Source organism: Callorhinchus milii, unplaced genomic scaffold, assembly GCF_018977255.1.
Source record: "Callorhinchus milii isolate IMCB2004 unplaced genomic scaffold, IMCB_Cmil_1.0 Scaffold21, whole genome shotgun sequence".
Classification (NCBI taxonomy): Eukaryota; Metazoa; Chordata; class Chondrichthyes; order Chimaeriformes; family Callorhinchidae; genus Callorhinchus; species Callorhinchus milii.
The window spans coordinates 796,740-812,097 of record NW_024704762.1 but is presented as its reverse complement, the minus strand read 5'-3'; the positions used below and the strand labels follow the sequence as shown (position 1 = coordinate 812,097).

Sequence of the window (15,358 nt, the reverse complement as noted above, 5' to 3'; positions counted from 1 at the left end):
TTGCTGGGAACACTCAGCAGGTCAGGCAGCATCTGTGGAGAGAGGAAAGTGAGTCAACGTTTCAGGTCAGTGACCAAAAGGTCATTTTCCTCTCTCCATAGATGCTGACTGACCTGTTGAGCGTTCCCAGCAACTTCTGCTTTTATTTCAAATTGCCACCGTCTGCAGTATTTTGCCTTTTTTTTATTGTTATTGTTTTTTTGTTGGTGACACTGACCGCGCATGTGTGTTTCTCTGTGACAGACGTACAGCCAGTTAGCTCAGCCCATCCAGCATGCCAGAGCCCTGAACCTGCAGCTCCGCTCCAAGATTCTCGACATTGACAACATTGACGTAAGTCACTGGCTCGGTTCCCGCACCAGCAGCTTCCAGCACAGACCCACCAAGGCAGTCTGCTTTACCTTCCCCTGTTTAACTGGGAGAGTCGTGGCTGTGATCTTTGCTTCCACACATCAGTCACTGTAGTGTCAAGGCTCCCGGGGGTGGTGGGGGTTGAGTTATTGCTGCTCTGATGCCCTTGATGATTTTCTTTGTGAGATTTCGGACTTGGAGTTGGGCACATTGCGACCTCCAGATGACAACCTTCAGCAAGTTCTGGAACAGAACGCTCTCTCTCTCCCTCTGTCTCTCTCCCTCTGTCGCTCTCTCTCCCTCCTCCAGAAGGACGCTTCCTGCTTACCTAGTTTTGAAGAGTATCAGGCACAGGTTGGCAAGAGCCAAAGCTTGGGAACCCCAGAGTGTGTGTTGGGGTAACTGCTGGAGTCTAACCAGCTAAACCCACACAGCTTGCTGTTGAGAGCACTGCATGGCAAGCTTTCCCACTGCTCGTCCAGCTAGGACCATCCTACCCATTAGGGCTTTGGCTACAGGGTTAACAGGAGCTGAGGGGGTGATTCCCTGCCCCCAGTGACCAGTCTGCAACTCCAAGCCCTAGGCTGGCTGGTCTGTCATCAACATTGCCACTATCTTCCTGTCCGCAGCTTGGATTCACATCCCTTCCAATGGTTCCACCAGTTGAGATGTGAAGTTTGAGCTGTTGCCGACCTCTCTGCCAACATATCAATTTTAGGGAGTATTCAAATCTGTGTATCTGCCCCTCCTCCCGGGAACTGGAGTAAATAATTACTAAACTGGCCGCCTCCTGCTGCTAAATTCTGGTGTAAAAGTCCTTAGTTGGGATCCAGTGTCTCCATATTGGCTGATTTTGTGTTTGGCCATCAGGATCCATCCACCCATCCCCCCCCCCTTCCCCCCTTTCCTAGTCCTCTGCTCCCTGCCACCCTCCCCGTTAGCGGCTTGTTGTTGCAGTGTGTTGCATACTGCTGGGGCTGAACGTGTGGACACTGATCCTGGGACGTCTCAAGGGCTTTCTCTCCGAGTGAGTCATGTTCTTTTCCTTGTGAGGGAAGGACAGTGGTTTACCCCTCATCAGCTCCTGGAACTTTATGTGATTAGATAATCCAATTAGAAGGGCAGAGGTTGCTACTAAATTACACTTGTTAAAGTTTCCTCTCTCTGAGCAGCAAGGCCGGCACAGCTCAGATCAGGCAGATCAGGAGGCTTCACTAGCTCCACTACAGGAGATTGGCATTGCTTCCCATTTTACATTGTCATTAACATTAGGGGTCATGAAGGAGGTCAGGTAACTTCCCGCGTGTGGGTGTGTGTGCATAAAAGGGGCTTGTGTCTTTGTAACGTGCAAGTGTGTAAGGGGTGTGTGTGTGTGTAAGGGCTGTGTGTATATGTGAGGTGTGTGTGTGTAAGGAGTGTATGTGTATATATAAATCTCTACTTAGAGGAACACGAGGTAATTAGAGACAGCCAACATGGATTTGTTAAAGGCAAATCTTGCCTAACAAATCTAATAGAATTTTTGAAGAGGTGACTACGAGGGTTGATGAGGGAAATGCGGTGGACATTATTTACATGGATTTCAAAAAGGCTTTTGACACAGTACCGCATAAGAGATTATTAAAAAAATTAGAGGCCCACGGTATTAAGGGGCCAGTGGCAGTTTGGATTAAGAACTGACTGAGTGACAGAATGCAGAGGGTGGTGGTTAATGGGTGTTCCTCGCAATGGAAGGAGGTGTGCAGCGGTGTCCCCCAGGGATCGGTATTGGGACCACTGCTCTTTCTAATATATATTAATGATCTGGACTTGGGCAGAGAGAGCACTATTTCCAAGTTTGCAGATGATACAAAGTTAGGTCGGGTAGTAAACAGTGAAGAAGATTGTGACGGAGTGCAAGCAAACATACACAGAATGGTGGAATGGGCTGACATGTGGCAGATGGATTTCAATGTGGATAAGTGTGAGGTGATACACTTAGGGAGGAAAAATGATAGGAGACAACATAGGCTTGGAGCTCAATCTTAAGTGGGGGTGAACGTACAGAAAGATCTGGGTGTTCAAGTAAGCAAATCATTAAAGGTAGTGGGGCAGGTAGATAGGGCAGTAAAAAGGGCATTTGGTGTACTGAGCTTTATTAGTAGGGGCATAGAGTATAAGAACAGGGAAGTTATAGTTAATCTATACAAAACACTGGTTAGGCCTCAGCTGGAGTACTGCGTCCAGTTCTGGGCACCTTACTTCAGGAACGACATTAAGGCTCTGGAAAGGGTACAGAGGAGATTCACGAGAATGATACCAGGAATGGGGAACCTTAGCTATGAGGACAACAACAACAACAACAACAAGATTTCATTTATAGAGCGCCTTTCACGTCGGGAGGACGTCCCAAGGTGCTGGACAGTTGGGTCAGGACCCGAGCAGGGGGGAAATGATCAGGGTGAGGGAAGGGAGGGAGGGAGCGAGGAGGGGGTAGAGAGTCGAGAGTGGAGCTGAAGGCACAGTCAAAGAGACAGGTCTTGAGACCGGCCTTGAAGGAGGAAAGGGAGGAAGCGGCGAAGGCACTGGGGGATAGAGTTCCAGAGCCTCGGGGCTGAGAGGCTGAAGGCCCGGCCACCGATGGTAGGGCGGTTGGGGCGGGGGATGTGGAGCAGACCGGAGCCAGAGGAACGGAGGGTACGGGAGGGTAAGTACGTGGACAGTAGGTCGGAGAGGTAGGAGGGAGCGAGGCCGTGAATGGCCTTGTAGGTGAGGATGAGGATCTTGAATTCGATCCTCTGGGGGATGGGGAGCCAGTGGAGGCGAGCGAGGGCGAGGGCGAGGGTGAGGGTGAGGGTGGGAGTGATGTGGGCGCGGTGTCTGGTGCGGGACAGTACACGAGCTGCAGAGTTCTGAATGACCTGCAGTGTGGAGGGAGGTGGCGGGAAGGCCGGCGAGGAGAGAGTTCCCATAGTCCAGCCTTGAGGTGATAAAGGAGTGGACCAGAGTTTCAGCCGCGTGAGGGGTGAGGTAGTGCCGTAGTCTGGCGATGTTCCGGAGGTGATGGAAGGCGGTGCCGGTTGTGGTGCGGATATGAGGGAGAAAGGACAGCTCAGGGTCGAACAGAACCCCGAGGCTCCTGATGGCTTTGAGAGGTGGAGAGTGCAGCCTTGGATGCTAATGGTGTCAGTGCCTGAGGTGCGGAGGCACTGACGTGAGCCAATCAGGAGGGCCTCAGTTTTGCATACATTGAGCTGAAGAAAGTTGTCTCTCGTCCAGGACTCGATGTCGGACAGACAGCTGTCAGGACATCGGTGGTCGTGGAGTTGGAGAAGTTAGGACTTTTCCCATTAGAGCAGAGAAGGTTACACGGGGACCTGATAGAGGTCTTCAAGATCATGAAAGGTTTCGACAGGTGAGATAGGGAAAAGCTGTTTCTGCTGGTAGGTGTGTCTGTGACTCGTGGTCACAGTCTTAAGATATCTACCAAAAGAAGCAGAGAGGAGGTTAGAAGAAATGTTTTCACTCAGCGAGTTGTTGGAATTTGGAATGATCCGCCCGAAAGGGCAGTGAAGTCCGATTCGATAACAGCTTTTAAGAGGGAACTGGATAGGTATCTGGGGAAGATGGGTTTGTGGGGTTATGGGGAGAAAGCTGGTGATTGGGTTAGTGGAAGTGACGCTCTGTCAAAGAGCTGCACAGACTCGATGGGCCGAATGGCCTCCTTCTGTGCCGTAACATTCTATGAATCTATGAAAAAATATATGGTGTGTGTGTGTGTGTGTGTGAAATGCCAGGCAACCGGGGATGTGGGAGGGTGGGAGGCAATTGCTGGGAGCAGATGTCAGTCAGTCAAATACACAGAAACCCAAGATCCTGATCACTGGTTGTGAATGTTGATTATTCCCAACACCAGCAGTAACCTCCCCCCACAGTGACCTGCCCCCCCAATAACCTCCCCCTCCCCCATTGACCTCCCCTTCCCCCAGTGACCTGCCCCCCCAATAACCTCCCCCTCCCCCATTGACCTCCCCTTCCCCCAGTGACCTGCCCCCCCAATAACCTCCCCCTCCCCCATTGACCTCCCCTTCCCCCAGTGACCTGCCCCCCCAATAACCTCCCCCTCCCCCAGTGACCTCCCCTTCCCCCAGTGATCTGCCCTTCCCCCAGTGATCTGCCCTTCCCCCAGTGACCTGCCCTTCCCCAGTGACCTGCCCCCCCAATAACCTCCCCTCCCCCATTGACCTCCCCTTCCCCCAGTGACCTGCCCTTCCCCCAGTGACCTCCCCTTCCCCCAGTGACCTGCCCTTCCCCCAGTGACCTGCCCCCCAATAACCTCCCCCTCCCCCATTGACCTCCCCTTCCCCCAGTGACCTGCCCTTCCCCCAGTGACCTCCCCTTCCCCAGTGACCTGCCCTTCCCCCAGTGACCTGCCCTTCCGCCAGTGACCTGCCCCTTCCCCCAGTGTCCTGCCCCTTCCCCCAGTGACCTGCCCCTTCCTCCAGTGACCTGCCCCTTCCCCCAGTGACCTGCCCCTTCCCCCAGTGACCTGCCCCTTCCCCCAGTGACCTGCCCCTTCCCCCAGTGACCTGCCCCTTCCCCCAGTGACCTGCCCCTTCCCCCAGTGACCTGCCCCTTCCCCTGCAACCTACCCCTCCCACCCCTGTTCCTGGGCCTTTTGAGATTTGGCATCTTTGGTAATAACTCTGTCAGTGATGGAGGAAGAAAGAAAGCACTTGTACAGGGTGACCAAACAGTCCTGAAAACTACCCCATTACCAAAAAAAATCAACATTTCTTTAAGATTATTCGACATTGTAATGATGTTGTATTAGACATTTTTAGTCACCCTGCATTTATGGCGTCAAAATGTCTCACAGCCTTTTATAAGGGGATGAACTAGAAGTACAGTGACTGCTTAATAGAGCATTGTGGCAGGCAGTGGTGGCCTCCGTGTCCCACCAATAGCCACGAGGAGAGAATGAGCAGTTAAACTGGAAGATTGTTGGCCAGGCAGGACTGCAGGAGAAACTCGCTTCTCTTTTCCAATCGTGTTTAACGCCCCCCAGAACAGGCACTGGGCAGGAACTTGGTTTAATGTCTCCTCTGAAAGCTACGGTCAACAGGGTTCCAGGTTACATTTGTGTGCCCACAACCCGGGCCTGGCACCAGGCGTGCTTATGCTTCTGACTGTGCTGAAGCTGGGTGTCAGAGGGTGAGAGGCCCACGTGCTCCCTGGCCTTGGGGTCCACTATATCAAGGCTTCCCTCACACAGGAGAGCGAGTAGTAACGGCCAACAGTTTGTCGGTGTTGTTCCTGCAGCCTGGCTCCAGCGCTCAGGGAATCTTTCCCCTCGTTGGGAAGTGTGACACCTGAGCCTACGGGAAGCCTTTCTTGGGGGACAATGTGTCCATGAGCCCCTCTCACCACCTTGTAACAAACACACTGTCACTGACACACTGTCACTAAAGCCACGGTTTGATTCACACTGAAATATACAGTCCAACCCCTGAGCTTGACAGAACACTGCTCTCTAGACGCCAAAGCTGGCAATATCCTCCTGTTTGATACAGCACCTTGTCACTTCATTGAAACATCTCAAAACGCTTCACAGGATTTCACTGTAAAGCGTAGTGACTGTGTATGTGTGGGTGAATGCAGCAGCCAATTTGCACACAGGACAGCAATGTCCCACAAACCAGAATGCCTCATAAGCCATGGAGTGTGTGATCAATTTTCTCTGGTGATTGTTGGCCAGGACACCAGGAGGGAGAAACTCACTTCTCTTTCTAAATAGGGCCACGGGATCTTTAATGTCCATCCGAACAGGCAGACAGGACCTCAGTTTAATGTCTCATCCGAGTGACGGCACCTCCAATAATGCAGTGATTCCCCCAGCTGTATTGGTGCATTAGCCTGAACTTTGGGGCTGTACACAGTATTGAGCCGACAGTATTGAACAGCCTGAACCGACAACCTTCTGCACTCGGAGGCGCAAGTGCTGTCAGACCTGCCTCGTATCACTCGGTTCATAGGCAAGAAGACTCTGATTTTCAGTCAGGATAAAGTCTGATGATGACTCTCTGTTCTCCCTGTGCAGCTGGCGATGGGGAAGATGATGGAGCAGGGACCGGTGCTAATCATCACCTTCCAGGCTCACCTCGTGCTGGTGATCAACAACCACAAGGGCGAAGTGGTGGAGGGAGACCCGGTACGCAATCCCCCTTCCAGGGCACACACACACACACACCACACACACATACACACACCCATGCAACATACATACACACAGAGCAAGGACAGACCAGGTCTATCTGGATCTATCTGTGCCCATGAGCAGTGTATCTCGCGGACGTTATAGAACCAGTGTGTAGGAGAAGGTTCCAGTCCAGGTCCGTCTCCCTGAGTTCTGGGGCTGTTGAGATGCATTAGTTAATGCGAGTCCAGTGGATGTGATCTCTTGCTCATTCTCTGGCCTGAAAAGCTTGAACCGGCTGGCACATTGTGTAAAGCGCACAAAGTGATCACAAGAGAAAAATAAATTCTTGTTGAATTTTTAAATGTAATTAAAAATGTTAAATCTAATGCAGAATCCTTAAAGCAGCAGTGTTACAGCCTGGTAATTAATGTGAGTCTGGGGAGCCGAGAGCTTCCTTAACCGACTCATTCAAATTTATAGGTGCTTTTCATAATGACAGTTAGTTTTGAAGCATCTTCCGAAGCAGAGTATGTAATTGGAAGATGGTCTTTAGCTGCTGTGATTGATGTTGCTGGCACTCACTGTCTGCTGCAGGTCTCTGTGCTGCGCTGTTTCTATTGAATTAGCCTGAACAGTGAACGCTCTGTATTGATGTGATGATTAATATAATCAGATGTGAGGGGCCATTCCCATTTCTCTGAGACATCAGCGCAGCCTGGAGGAGCTTTCAATTCACAGAATATTACAGCATAGAAGGAGGCCATTTGACCCATCGTGCCTGTGCCAGCTCTTTGGAAGAGCTGCCCAATCAGTCGTACTCCCCCGCTTTTTCCCAACATCCTTGCAAATTATTCCTCTTCAAGTACTTATCTAATTCTCTTTTGAAAGTTGTTATTGACCACTGCCTGAGGCAGTGAATTCTCTTTAATGGGAATCGCCAGAACATTTCTCTTCCCTGTGCTTTGAGTCTCAGCCTCGCCTCTCTGTGTCTCTCCTGCAGGACAAAGTGCTGAAGATGTTGTATGTGTGGGCACTTTGCCGGGACCAGGACGAGCTGAACCCACACGTGGCCTGGCGGCTACTGGATATTTCTGCCTCCAGCACCGAGCAGATCCTATAGACCCCAGCCTGCCTCAGGGACTCCTGCATCCTGTCCACACAGTCCTGCCCAGTCCAGGGCTCGTCAGCACCTCGTGTCACCCGGCCCGGCCCAGACACAGGAGCCTTGACCCGAGGATGGCAACTCGTGACGAGGGACTGAGGAGCTGTTTATCCTCGCGCTGAGCCTCGGGGTCTTGACACCCCAGTGGCCCCCGGGCAGCAGCGACGCATGGCTGGCTCCTGTTGTAAATAATTTATATTAAATAAACCTGGAACTGGTATTTTATTAGAGGCTGCGTGTGTGGGCCTCAGCCCGCTATAAACACCTTCTTTGCCTTTGTTATTGTCCTCCCCCGCCCTCTCTGGTTGCAGACACAGTTTTAATGTCCTGGACATTTCCCCAATTGTATCGGAGGAGACCAATGATGGAAGAATTGATTTCAAGCTGATTGTCATGCCAACAACCGGTCCTCTCCTGGCGCAAATCTGTCGGGCACCTAATAATAATAATAACCTCAAGCCTTTCCCCAATGCTAGTGACCTGTTTGACGCTCACTTGGTCCTTGCACTATGAGGGTAAAGATCTGTGTGTTTGGCAGCGATGGCTCTGGCCTGGCCTGGCCTGGCTCCTCACTGCAATACTACAGTATGAGGTCGCAGAGAGGCTTCGGGGCTGGGATAATAATAATAATAAGCCTTGCATTTGATATAGCGCCTTATCATGTCTTCAAGACGCCTCAAAGCACTTCACACAATATATGATAACTGATTGTTCCCTGTGCTGCTCTGGCTGGGAGTGGGGTGGGGGGGAGCTCGCGGGATAATGGTCTTGGGTGCAGGAAGAACAAAACCATTTGTCTCCTGCGCTGAGGCCCGGGACACAGCGCCATGGGATGTCTCAGCGGCGTGATCCGTGGGACCCTCTGACTTCTGATCCAGGTGCCCCAGGCCAGTGTGAGGTGCTGTTGGTGTGTGGTGTGGAGACCAGTGACTCAGGCCAGGGTCTGCCTCACCTTCTCTACACTCAACCTAACATTCACAGATTAATCCTTCACCTAGAATCACAGAATATTACAGCACAAAAGGAGGCTATTCAGCCCGTCTTGCCTATGCCGTCTCTTTGGAAGAGCTGCCCAATTAGTCCCACTCCCCCCACTCTTTCCCCTATTTCAAAGGAGCTTGTTTTTAGCCATTGTTTGGTTCCCTTGGGCCACCCACAACACAGTGCTATCACAGCAGAGTTCTTATTTGATTAACTGCAATTCTTTTCATATAAGGTTAAATAGAGTCTTGAGTCTGACTAGAGGTTACTTTTGGAGAAACATTTCAGCGATTTAGTGAAGTCTGTGGCAGTGAGGCTGAGACGTTACCGTACCACAAGCTGTTGCTGAGTGACCATTGGTACAATCTTCACACAGATAAAGAATGAATCTTCTCCAAACTGGAGGCAAAATACTGCAGATGCTGAAGATCTGGAATAACAACAGATGTCACTGGGAACACTCAGCAGGTCAAGAGGAAAATAAGTCAATGTTTTAATCAAAGGTCATCGACCTGAAACGTTAACTCTCTACATAGATGCTGCCTGACCTGCTGAGTGTTTCCAGTGACGTCTGTTTATAATTCTCCAAAGTGGGTTTTAAATTGAAAATAACTGCAATTTTTATACAAACTATTAATATTGAAATGATTCCCAGCAAAGCGCCTCCTCTTAACATGCGGGATCTAGGATGCCTTCAAGAGGAAGCTTGACTTTCACCTTGGGCTGGGGAACAGAAGTGTGTGAGAGAGAGTGAATAACAGGGGTGGGCTTGTGTGGATTATAAACACCGACACAGACAGATTGGGTCAATTGGCCGTTTCTACGCTGTACACTCTTTTTAACTTTTATAATAAAAGGCAGTTACTACTTCCCTGGACTGGAGTGTTTATCTTCTCTAAACTCGACCTCACCGATTGCCAACTCAGAGATTAATCCATCACCTATTTGAATGGAGCTTGTTTTTTATCCATTGTTTGGTTCAAAATAAATCCACAATCATTGCACACACCCACCCACCCCAGGCCTTTACACACCCACCCCAGCCTTTACACACTCACCCCAGCCTTTACACACCCACCCCAGCCTTTACACACCCACCCCAGCCTTTACACACCCACCCCAGCCTTTACACACCCACCCCAGCCTTTACACACCCACCCCAGCCTTTACACACCCACCCACCCCGGCCTCTACACACCCACCCACCCCAGTCTCTACACACCCACCCCGGCCTCTACACACCCAACCCACCCACCCCGGCCTCTGCTGAGTCGCGTTATACTGAGGTTCCTGTGCTTTGTGCAGGAGTCAGTCTGCTGTGTAATAACTTCAAAACACCGAGAGAAACAGCTCTGACGTTCTAATTGAAACATTCAGTGATACAAATAATTTCAACAGCACCGACTCGGAATGAGATACAACGTGAGGAAAGACAGACAGACAGACAAAAAGGAACATTTCTTTGCCCAGATGCTAATCAGCAGCAGTTACCAGGAAGGGTGTTCGTGGTCAGGACACTGGGACGTGTTTAAGAAACGTGGACCCACTGGGAAGATGGTGGGCTGGGGTTCTGGAATGATCAAATCAGCCTTTGTCACCCCAACCTGACGGCAATCCCACTTTTGTTCCTGTGTCGTGACAATAATAATAATAATAATCCTGGCATTTGATACAGCGTCTCATCACATCTTTGAGACGTCTCAAATCGCTTCACAGGATATACTGTAAAGTGAAGTGACTGTATATTTTGTGGGCGAATCATAATAAGAAATATAAGAGGATAATGTGATTAGGTTTGCAATATCTGACTGACCTGCACTGCCTCCAGGTTGAGTGTTATAGCTCCCGCCGAGCAGCCCAGGCTGTAAGTGAAACCGAGCTTGTGTTGCTGGCACTGAGCCGGGCTCAGCAACGTTAGCATTTTGGTCTCTCATCAAATGTATTCACATCTCAGTCTTTGGGCACTTCATCTTAGCAACAAATGAAATACGAGGCAGTTTATTTAACAGCGATGTGACTCACAGACAGACCAACACTGATTCTATGTTGGAAATTGGCATTTGAAACTGATGTCTCCCATTACCAATTAAATACAATACACACAGTTTGTATTCTGGGTGTCAGCCTGGCTCAGTCTCTGGGTGTCAGCCTGGCTCAGTCGCTGCGTGTCAGCCTGGCTCAGTCTCTGGGTGTCAGCCTGGCTCAGTCACTATGTGTCAGCCTGGCTCAGTCCCTGCGTGTCAGCCTGGCTCAGTCTCTGGGTGTCAGCCTGGCTCAGTCCCTGGGTGTCAGCCTGGCTCCGTTGCTGGGTGTCAGCCTGGCTCAGTCGCTGGGTGTCAGCCTGGCTCAGTCGCTGCGTGTCAGCCTGGCTCAGTCGCTGTGTGTCAGCCTGGCTCAGTCGCTGCATGTCAGCCTGGCTCAGTCTCTGGGTGTCAGCCTGGCTCAGTCGCTACGTGTCAGCCTGGCTCAGTCCCTGGGTGTCAGCCTGGCTCCGTTGCTGGGTGTCAGCCTGGCTCAGTCACTATGTGTCAGCCTGGCTCAGTCCCTGGGTGTCAGCCTGGCTCCGTTGCTGGGTGTCAGCCTGGCTCAGTCGCTGGGTGTCAGCCTGGCTCAGTCGCTGCATGTCAGCCTGGCTCAGTCTCTGGGTGTCAGCCTGGCTCAGTCGCTACGTGTCAGCCTGGCTCAGTCCCTGGGTGTCAGCCTGGCTCCGTTGCTGGGTGTCAGCCTGGCTCAGTCACTATGTGTCAGCCTGGCTTAGTTGCTGGGTGTCAGTCTGGCTCAGTCGCTGTTTGTCAGCCTGGCTCAGTCCCTGGGTGTCAGCCTGGCTCAGTCCCTGGGTGTCAGCCTGGCTCAGTCCCTGCGTGTCAGCCTGGCTCAGTCCCTGGGTGTCAGCCTGGCTCAGTCCCTGGGTGTCAGCCTGGCTCAGTCCCTGGGTGTCAGCCTGGCTCAGTTGCTGGGTGTCAGTCTGTGACTTTCTCATCTCTGAGTCAGTAGGTGTGGGTTCAAGCCTCATGTCGGTACTTTGAACTCAGGCAGTCTGGCCTGGGGACTGTTGCTGGGGATCGTCTAGGCTGGGGGCAGTCTAAGCTGGGGGCAGTCTAAGCTGGGGGCAGTCTAAGCTGGGGGCAGTCTAAGCTGGGGGCAGTTTGGGCTGGGGGCAGTATTGGGGGGACTGGGCTGGGGTTTGGAGCTTGGCTGAGGGTTGAGGCTGGAGGCAGGGTTGGGTGAGATGCTATGATTCTAATGAGATGTTACACCATCTCTATTCAAGATGTCTGCTTGTTCAAGTGCATGTTAGAAGATACCATGGCACTGTTCAAAAAAAGGAGGCATTTGCTTTCCTTACTCCACACCCCTGATGATAATCTCTCAAGAAAAAAAACAATAATGATTTGGTCACTTTAATCCACAACTGTTTGTGGGACACTGCTGTATGGAATTGGCATTACGCCCACAAATACACAGTCAATCCACTTTACAGCATATTCTGTGAAGAGTTTGAGATGTCTAGAAGACATCAAAAGTGCTATATCAAATGCAAGGATTATTATTAATATTATTATTTTCTCCTGGTGTCCTGGCTGACAAAGCCCTGAATAAAAAATGGGTCACTGACTTCAAAGTGTTTGTGGGTCTTTGCTGTGTGCAAATTGCGTTTGCCCACAAAATACACATTGTCCTGTGAAGCGTTTTGAGACGTCTCGACAGTGTGATAAGTTACCATGTCCAAGGGGGTGGGAGGTGTGACCTGTGGCCTCGGCTCTGGCAGCGAGTGACCCCGACACACTGACCCCAAACCTTTGGCTGAAGGACGAACAATGAGCTGGAATGTTCCAGCACAGACCCCTCGTCCTCAGCCGCAGATTCACACAAAACCCAAGCTTTTATTAGTTGGTCTTAAATTATACAAGAACATACGAATTTGCTGGCGAAAGAAGTACCCAAGGTCCATCCAGTTCACCTTCCACCAGATCCTGGCAGTCACTTGACATGTCGTGTCTCAAACTATATATTGTATCAACAGATCTTTTTTAGCAGAAATCTATCTCATTTGGTCTTGAAACAAACAACATTTTCTGCTTCCACTGTCTGTCTCCCGAGGCAGTTTGTCCATAAGTTTACTGCTCGCTACTGAAGTAGTGTCTCCGCAGATTTGTTCTGCATTTATCCCCCTTCAATCACAAGCCGTGTCCTCTGGTTCTACTTCTAAATTGTGCCATAAAAACATGGCAGCCCATTATGACTGTTCCCCTTGTTCTTGTCACTCTGCGTTAGTGCAGTGAGGAGATAGAGAGTGGCAGCTGTGACCAGCATTAGCTTGGCTCAAAGCCGCACTCAGTGCCCTGTGCTGTGCGGTTAATCAAACCTGCCTCATTGTTGGCACAAAAGGCAAAATGCTGCAGACGCTGGAAAACTGATATAGACACAGAAATCACTGGGAACAGTCAGCAGGTCAGGCCGCATCGATGGACAGAGAAAAGTGAATTACCATTTCCGGTCAATGACCAAAGATGTCTATAGATGCTGCCTGACCTGCTGAGTGTCCCCAGCGACTCCTGTTTTTATTTCAGATTTCCAGCATCTGCAGTATTTTGCCTTTTGTAATTTGTTGTTGTTGTTGTTGTCTTGGTTCTGACTTGGAGGCTCTGCCCCCTTGTTAGCCATTTTCCTGAGGATTCAACAATCTGTTTACTGGTGGAGAACAACTAGCATTTTATTTGACAAGCAGTAAATCTGTGTTTTATGTGTACATCTTCCAGTTACTTTATTCTCTCACAGCGTCTATACAACTTATTTCTCTTACACCAGCCATCCTCTTAGACCAATGTCCTTCTCCCCAATGTCATTTAATACTTTCTCTCTGTTGCTGTGCTCTCCCAACCTCACACTCACAGGCTCAGGGCCATTTGCAGTCTAGGCTGATAATCGTGGAGTCCTGTAGCTCAGTGGTTAGAGCACTCGCTTTGCAAGTGAGAGACCTGAGTTCAATTCCAGGCAGAGGGCGAAACCTTGGGCAAGTTTCCTTACTCCACACAGAGCCTAATAATAATCCCTCCAAAACCAAAAACAATAATAAATTGGTCATTTTCAATCTACGACTGTTTGTGGGACATTGCTGTGCACAATTGGCTGCCGCGTTCGCCCACAAATATACAGTCAATTCACTTTACAGTATATCCTGTGAAGCGCTTTGAGGACGTGATAAGGCGCTGTATCAAATGCAAGGATTATCTTCATTATTATTATCACATCTTCGAGACGTCTCAAAACGCTTCACAGAATATACTGTAAAGTTTAGTGACCGTATATTTTGCTCCAGGGCAGTGTTAGGGGAGCACTAGATTGTGAGAGGTGCCGTCCTCTGGATGAGATGTTAAACCCAGATCCTGTTGTGGATGTGAACGGTCTCAACAACAACAACAGATTACACTTGTATAGCGCTTTCATGTCAGGAGAACGTTATTGGAAACAGAGAAAAGAGTTTCTCTCTCCCGATTCCTGGGTGACAATCCCTTGGATAAAGTCACTCACTTTATGGCAGTTTGCAGGAACTTTCTGTGTGCAATTTAGCTGCTGGGATTATCTACAAATACAGTTACTATACTAGCAAAAGAACTAGGGAGGAGAAGAGGAGAATTTTTTTTACACAGAGTTGTTTTGGTCTGAAATGCACGGCCTGAAAGGATGGGGGAAACAGATTAATAACAACTTTCAAAAGGGAATTGGAGAGGTACTTGAAAAGCAAAAACTTGCAGGGATATGGGGAAAGGGCAGGGAACTGATTGGCAGCTCTTCCAAAGAGCCGGCACAGGCACCATGGGCCGAATGGCCTCCTTCTGTGCTGTAATATTCTATGATTCTACATGAGTGACTATGTGGATAGTGCTTTATGAGGGGGGGTTGGGACACTTGTGATGTTGCGCTCAGGGTTGTGCTGCCTAACACTGAGCGTGATGAGGGAGAAGCTGCTGTGAGGTAGGCTGGAGCGAGCACGAGCTTCAGACATCTGTCTCCTGCCGCCACCCACCCCCAGTGACCTGTACGTTCTCTCCGGCTCCGGCTTTGACGGATGTACTCATTTCAGACGCTGCCCATTTGTTAATGTTTCAATAATGTGTGTTTATCTCTGCACACAACCTTCGGACTCTGGACAGCTAACAGGGCGCCAGTCAAAGCAGACCCATAAAGAACCGTGTGACTCCCAGCCTGTGTCAGGGGTTGTCTGAAGAACAGACACATTCTAATTTATAAACTCCAACAAGATCAAGACAGAGACACTCCTAAATCTTACAACACAAATACATCAGAGTGACAGATTGCTGCCGATTAACAAGGCTATACTTTATCCTGATGTCTGGCCGTGTGCAAACACTCGCAGCGAAGCTCCAGCATCAGATTCACAAACTCTCCCCAAGCTTTTTAACTCCCCCAACACCCGCCCACCCCACCGCAACAATCACACCAGGTAAAGTGCACACTTACCGCTAACTAACAGTGGGTGCTGATGTTACTATGTCAGTTTCAGACGCTGATGTGATTTTAAACAAACTTCCTTTTTGACCATGCCTTCAGTCATCTTCGCACCTCCCTTTCACCCTTCATTGGCCTTGCTTTTCACCCCTCTGTGATCCAAACACGCAGCTTGGGTGCGTTCCCCTCATTGTCCAGCTCCTTTTGAACATCCT

General features: G+C 50.1%; 1 protein-coding gene and 1 long non-coding RNA gene across 2 annotated transcripts in view; one reads left to right on the top strand and one right to left on the bottom strand.

The window, feature by feature from the left end:
* Positions 1 to 7,919, top strand: part of timm44 (translocase of inner mitochondrial membrane 44 homolog (yeast)) — a 22,110-nt gene extending 14,191 nt beyond the window's left edge. The window contains exons 11-13 of the mRNA XM_042342752.1: positions 244 to 333; positions 6,431 to 6,541; positions 7,530 to 7,919. Of these exons, the coding sequence (XP_042198686.1) occupies positions 244 to 333; positions 6,431 to 6,541; positions 7,530 to 7,649 (321 nt within the window). The 3' untranslated portion in view covers positions 7,650 to 7,919. The remainder of the gene's footprint in view (positions 1 to 243; positions 334 to 6,430; positions 6,542 to 7,529) is intronic.
* LOC121850541 overlaps positions 1 to 15,358 on the bottom strand; it is a 19,751-nt gene extending 4,393 nt beyond the window's left edge. Inside the window, exon 1 of the long non-coding RNA XR_006085646.1 lies at positions 15,156 to 15,358. This is a non-coding gene — a long non-coding RNA (uncharacterized LOC121850541). The remainder of the gene's footprint in view (positions 1 to 15,155) is intronic.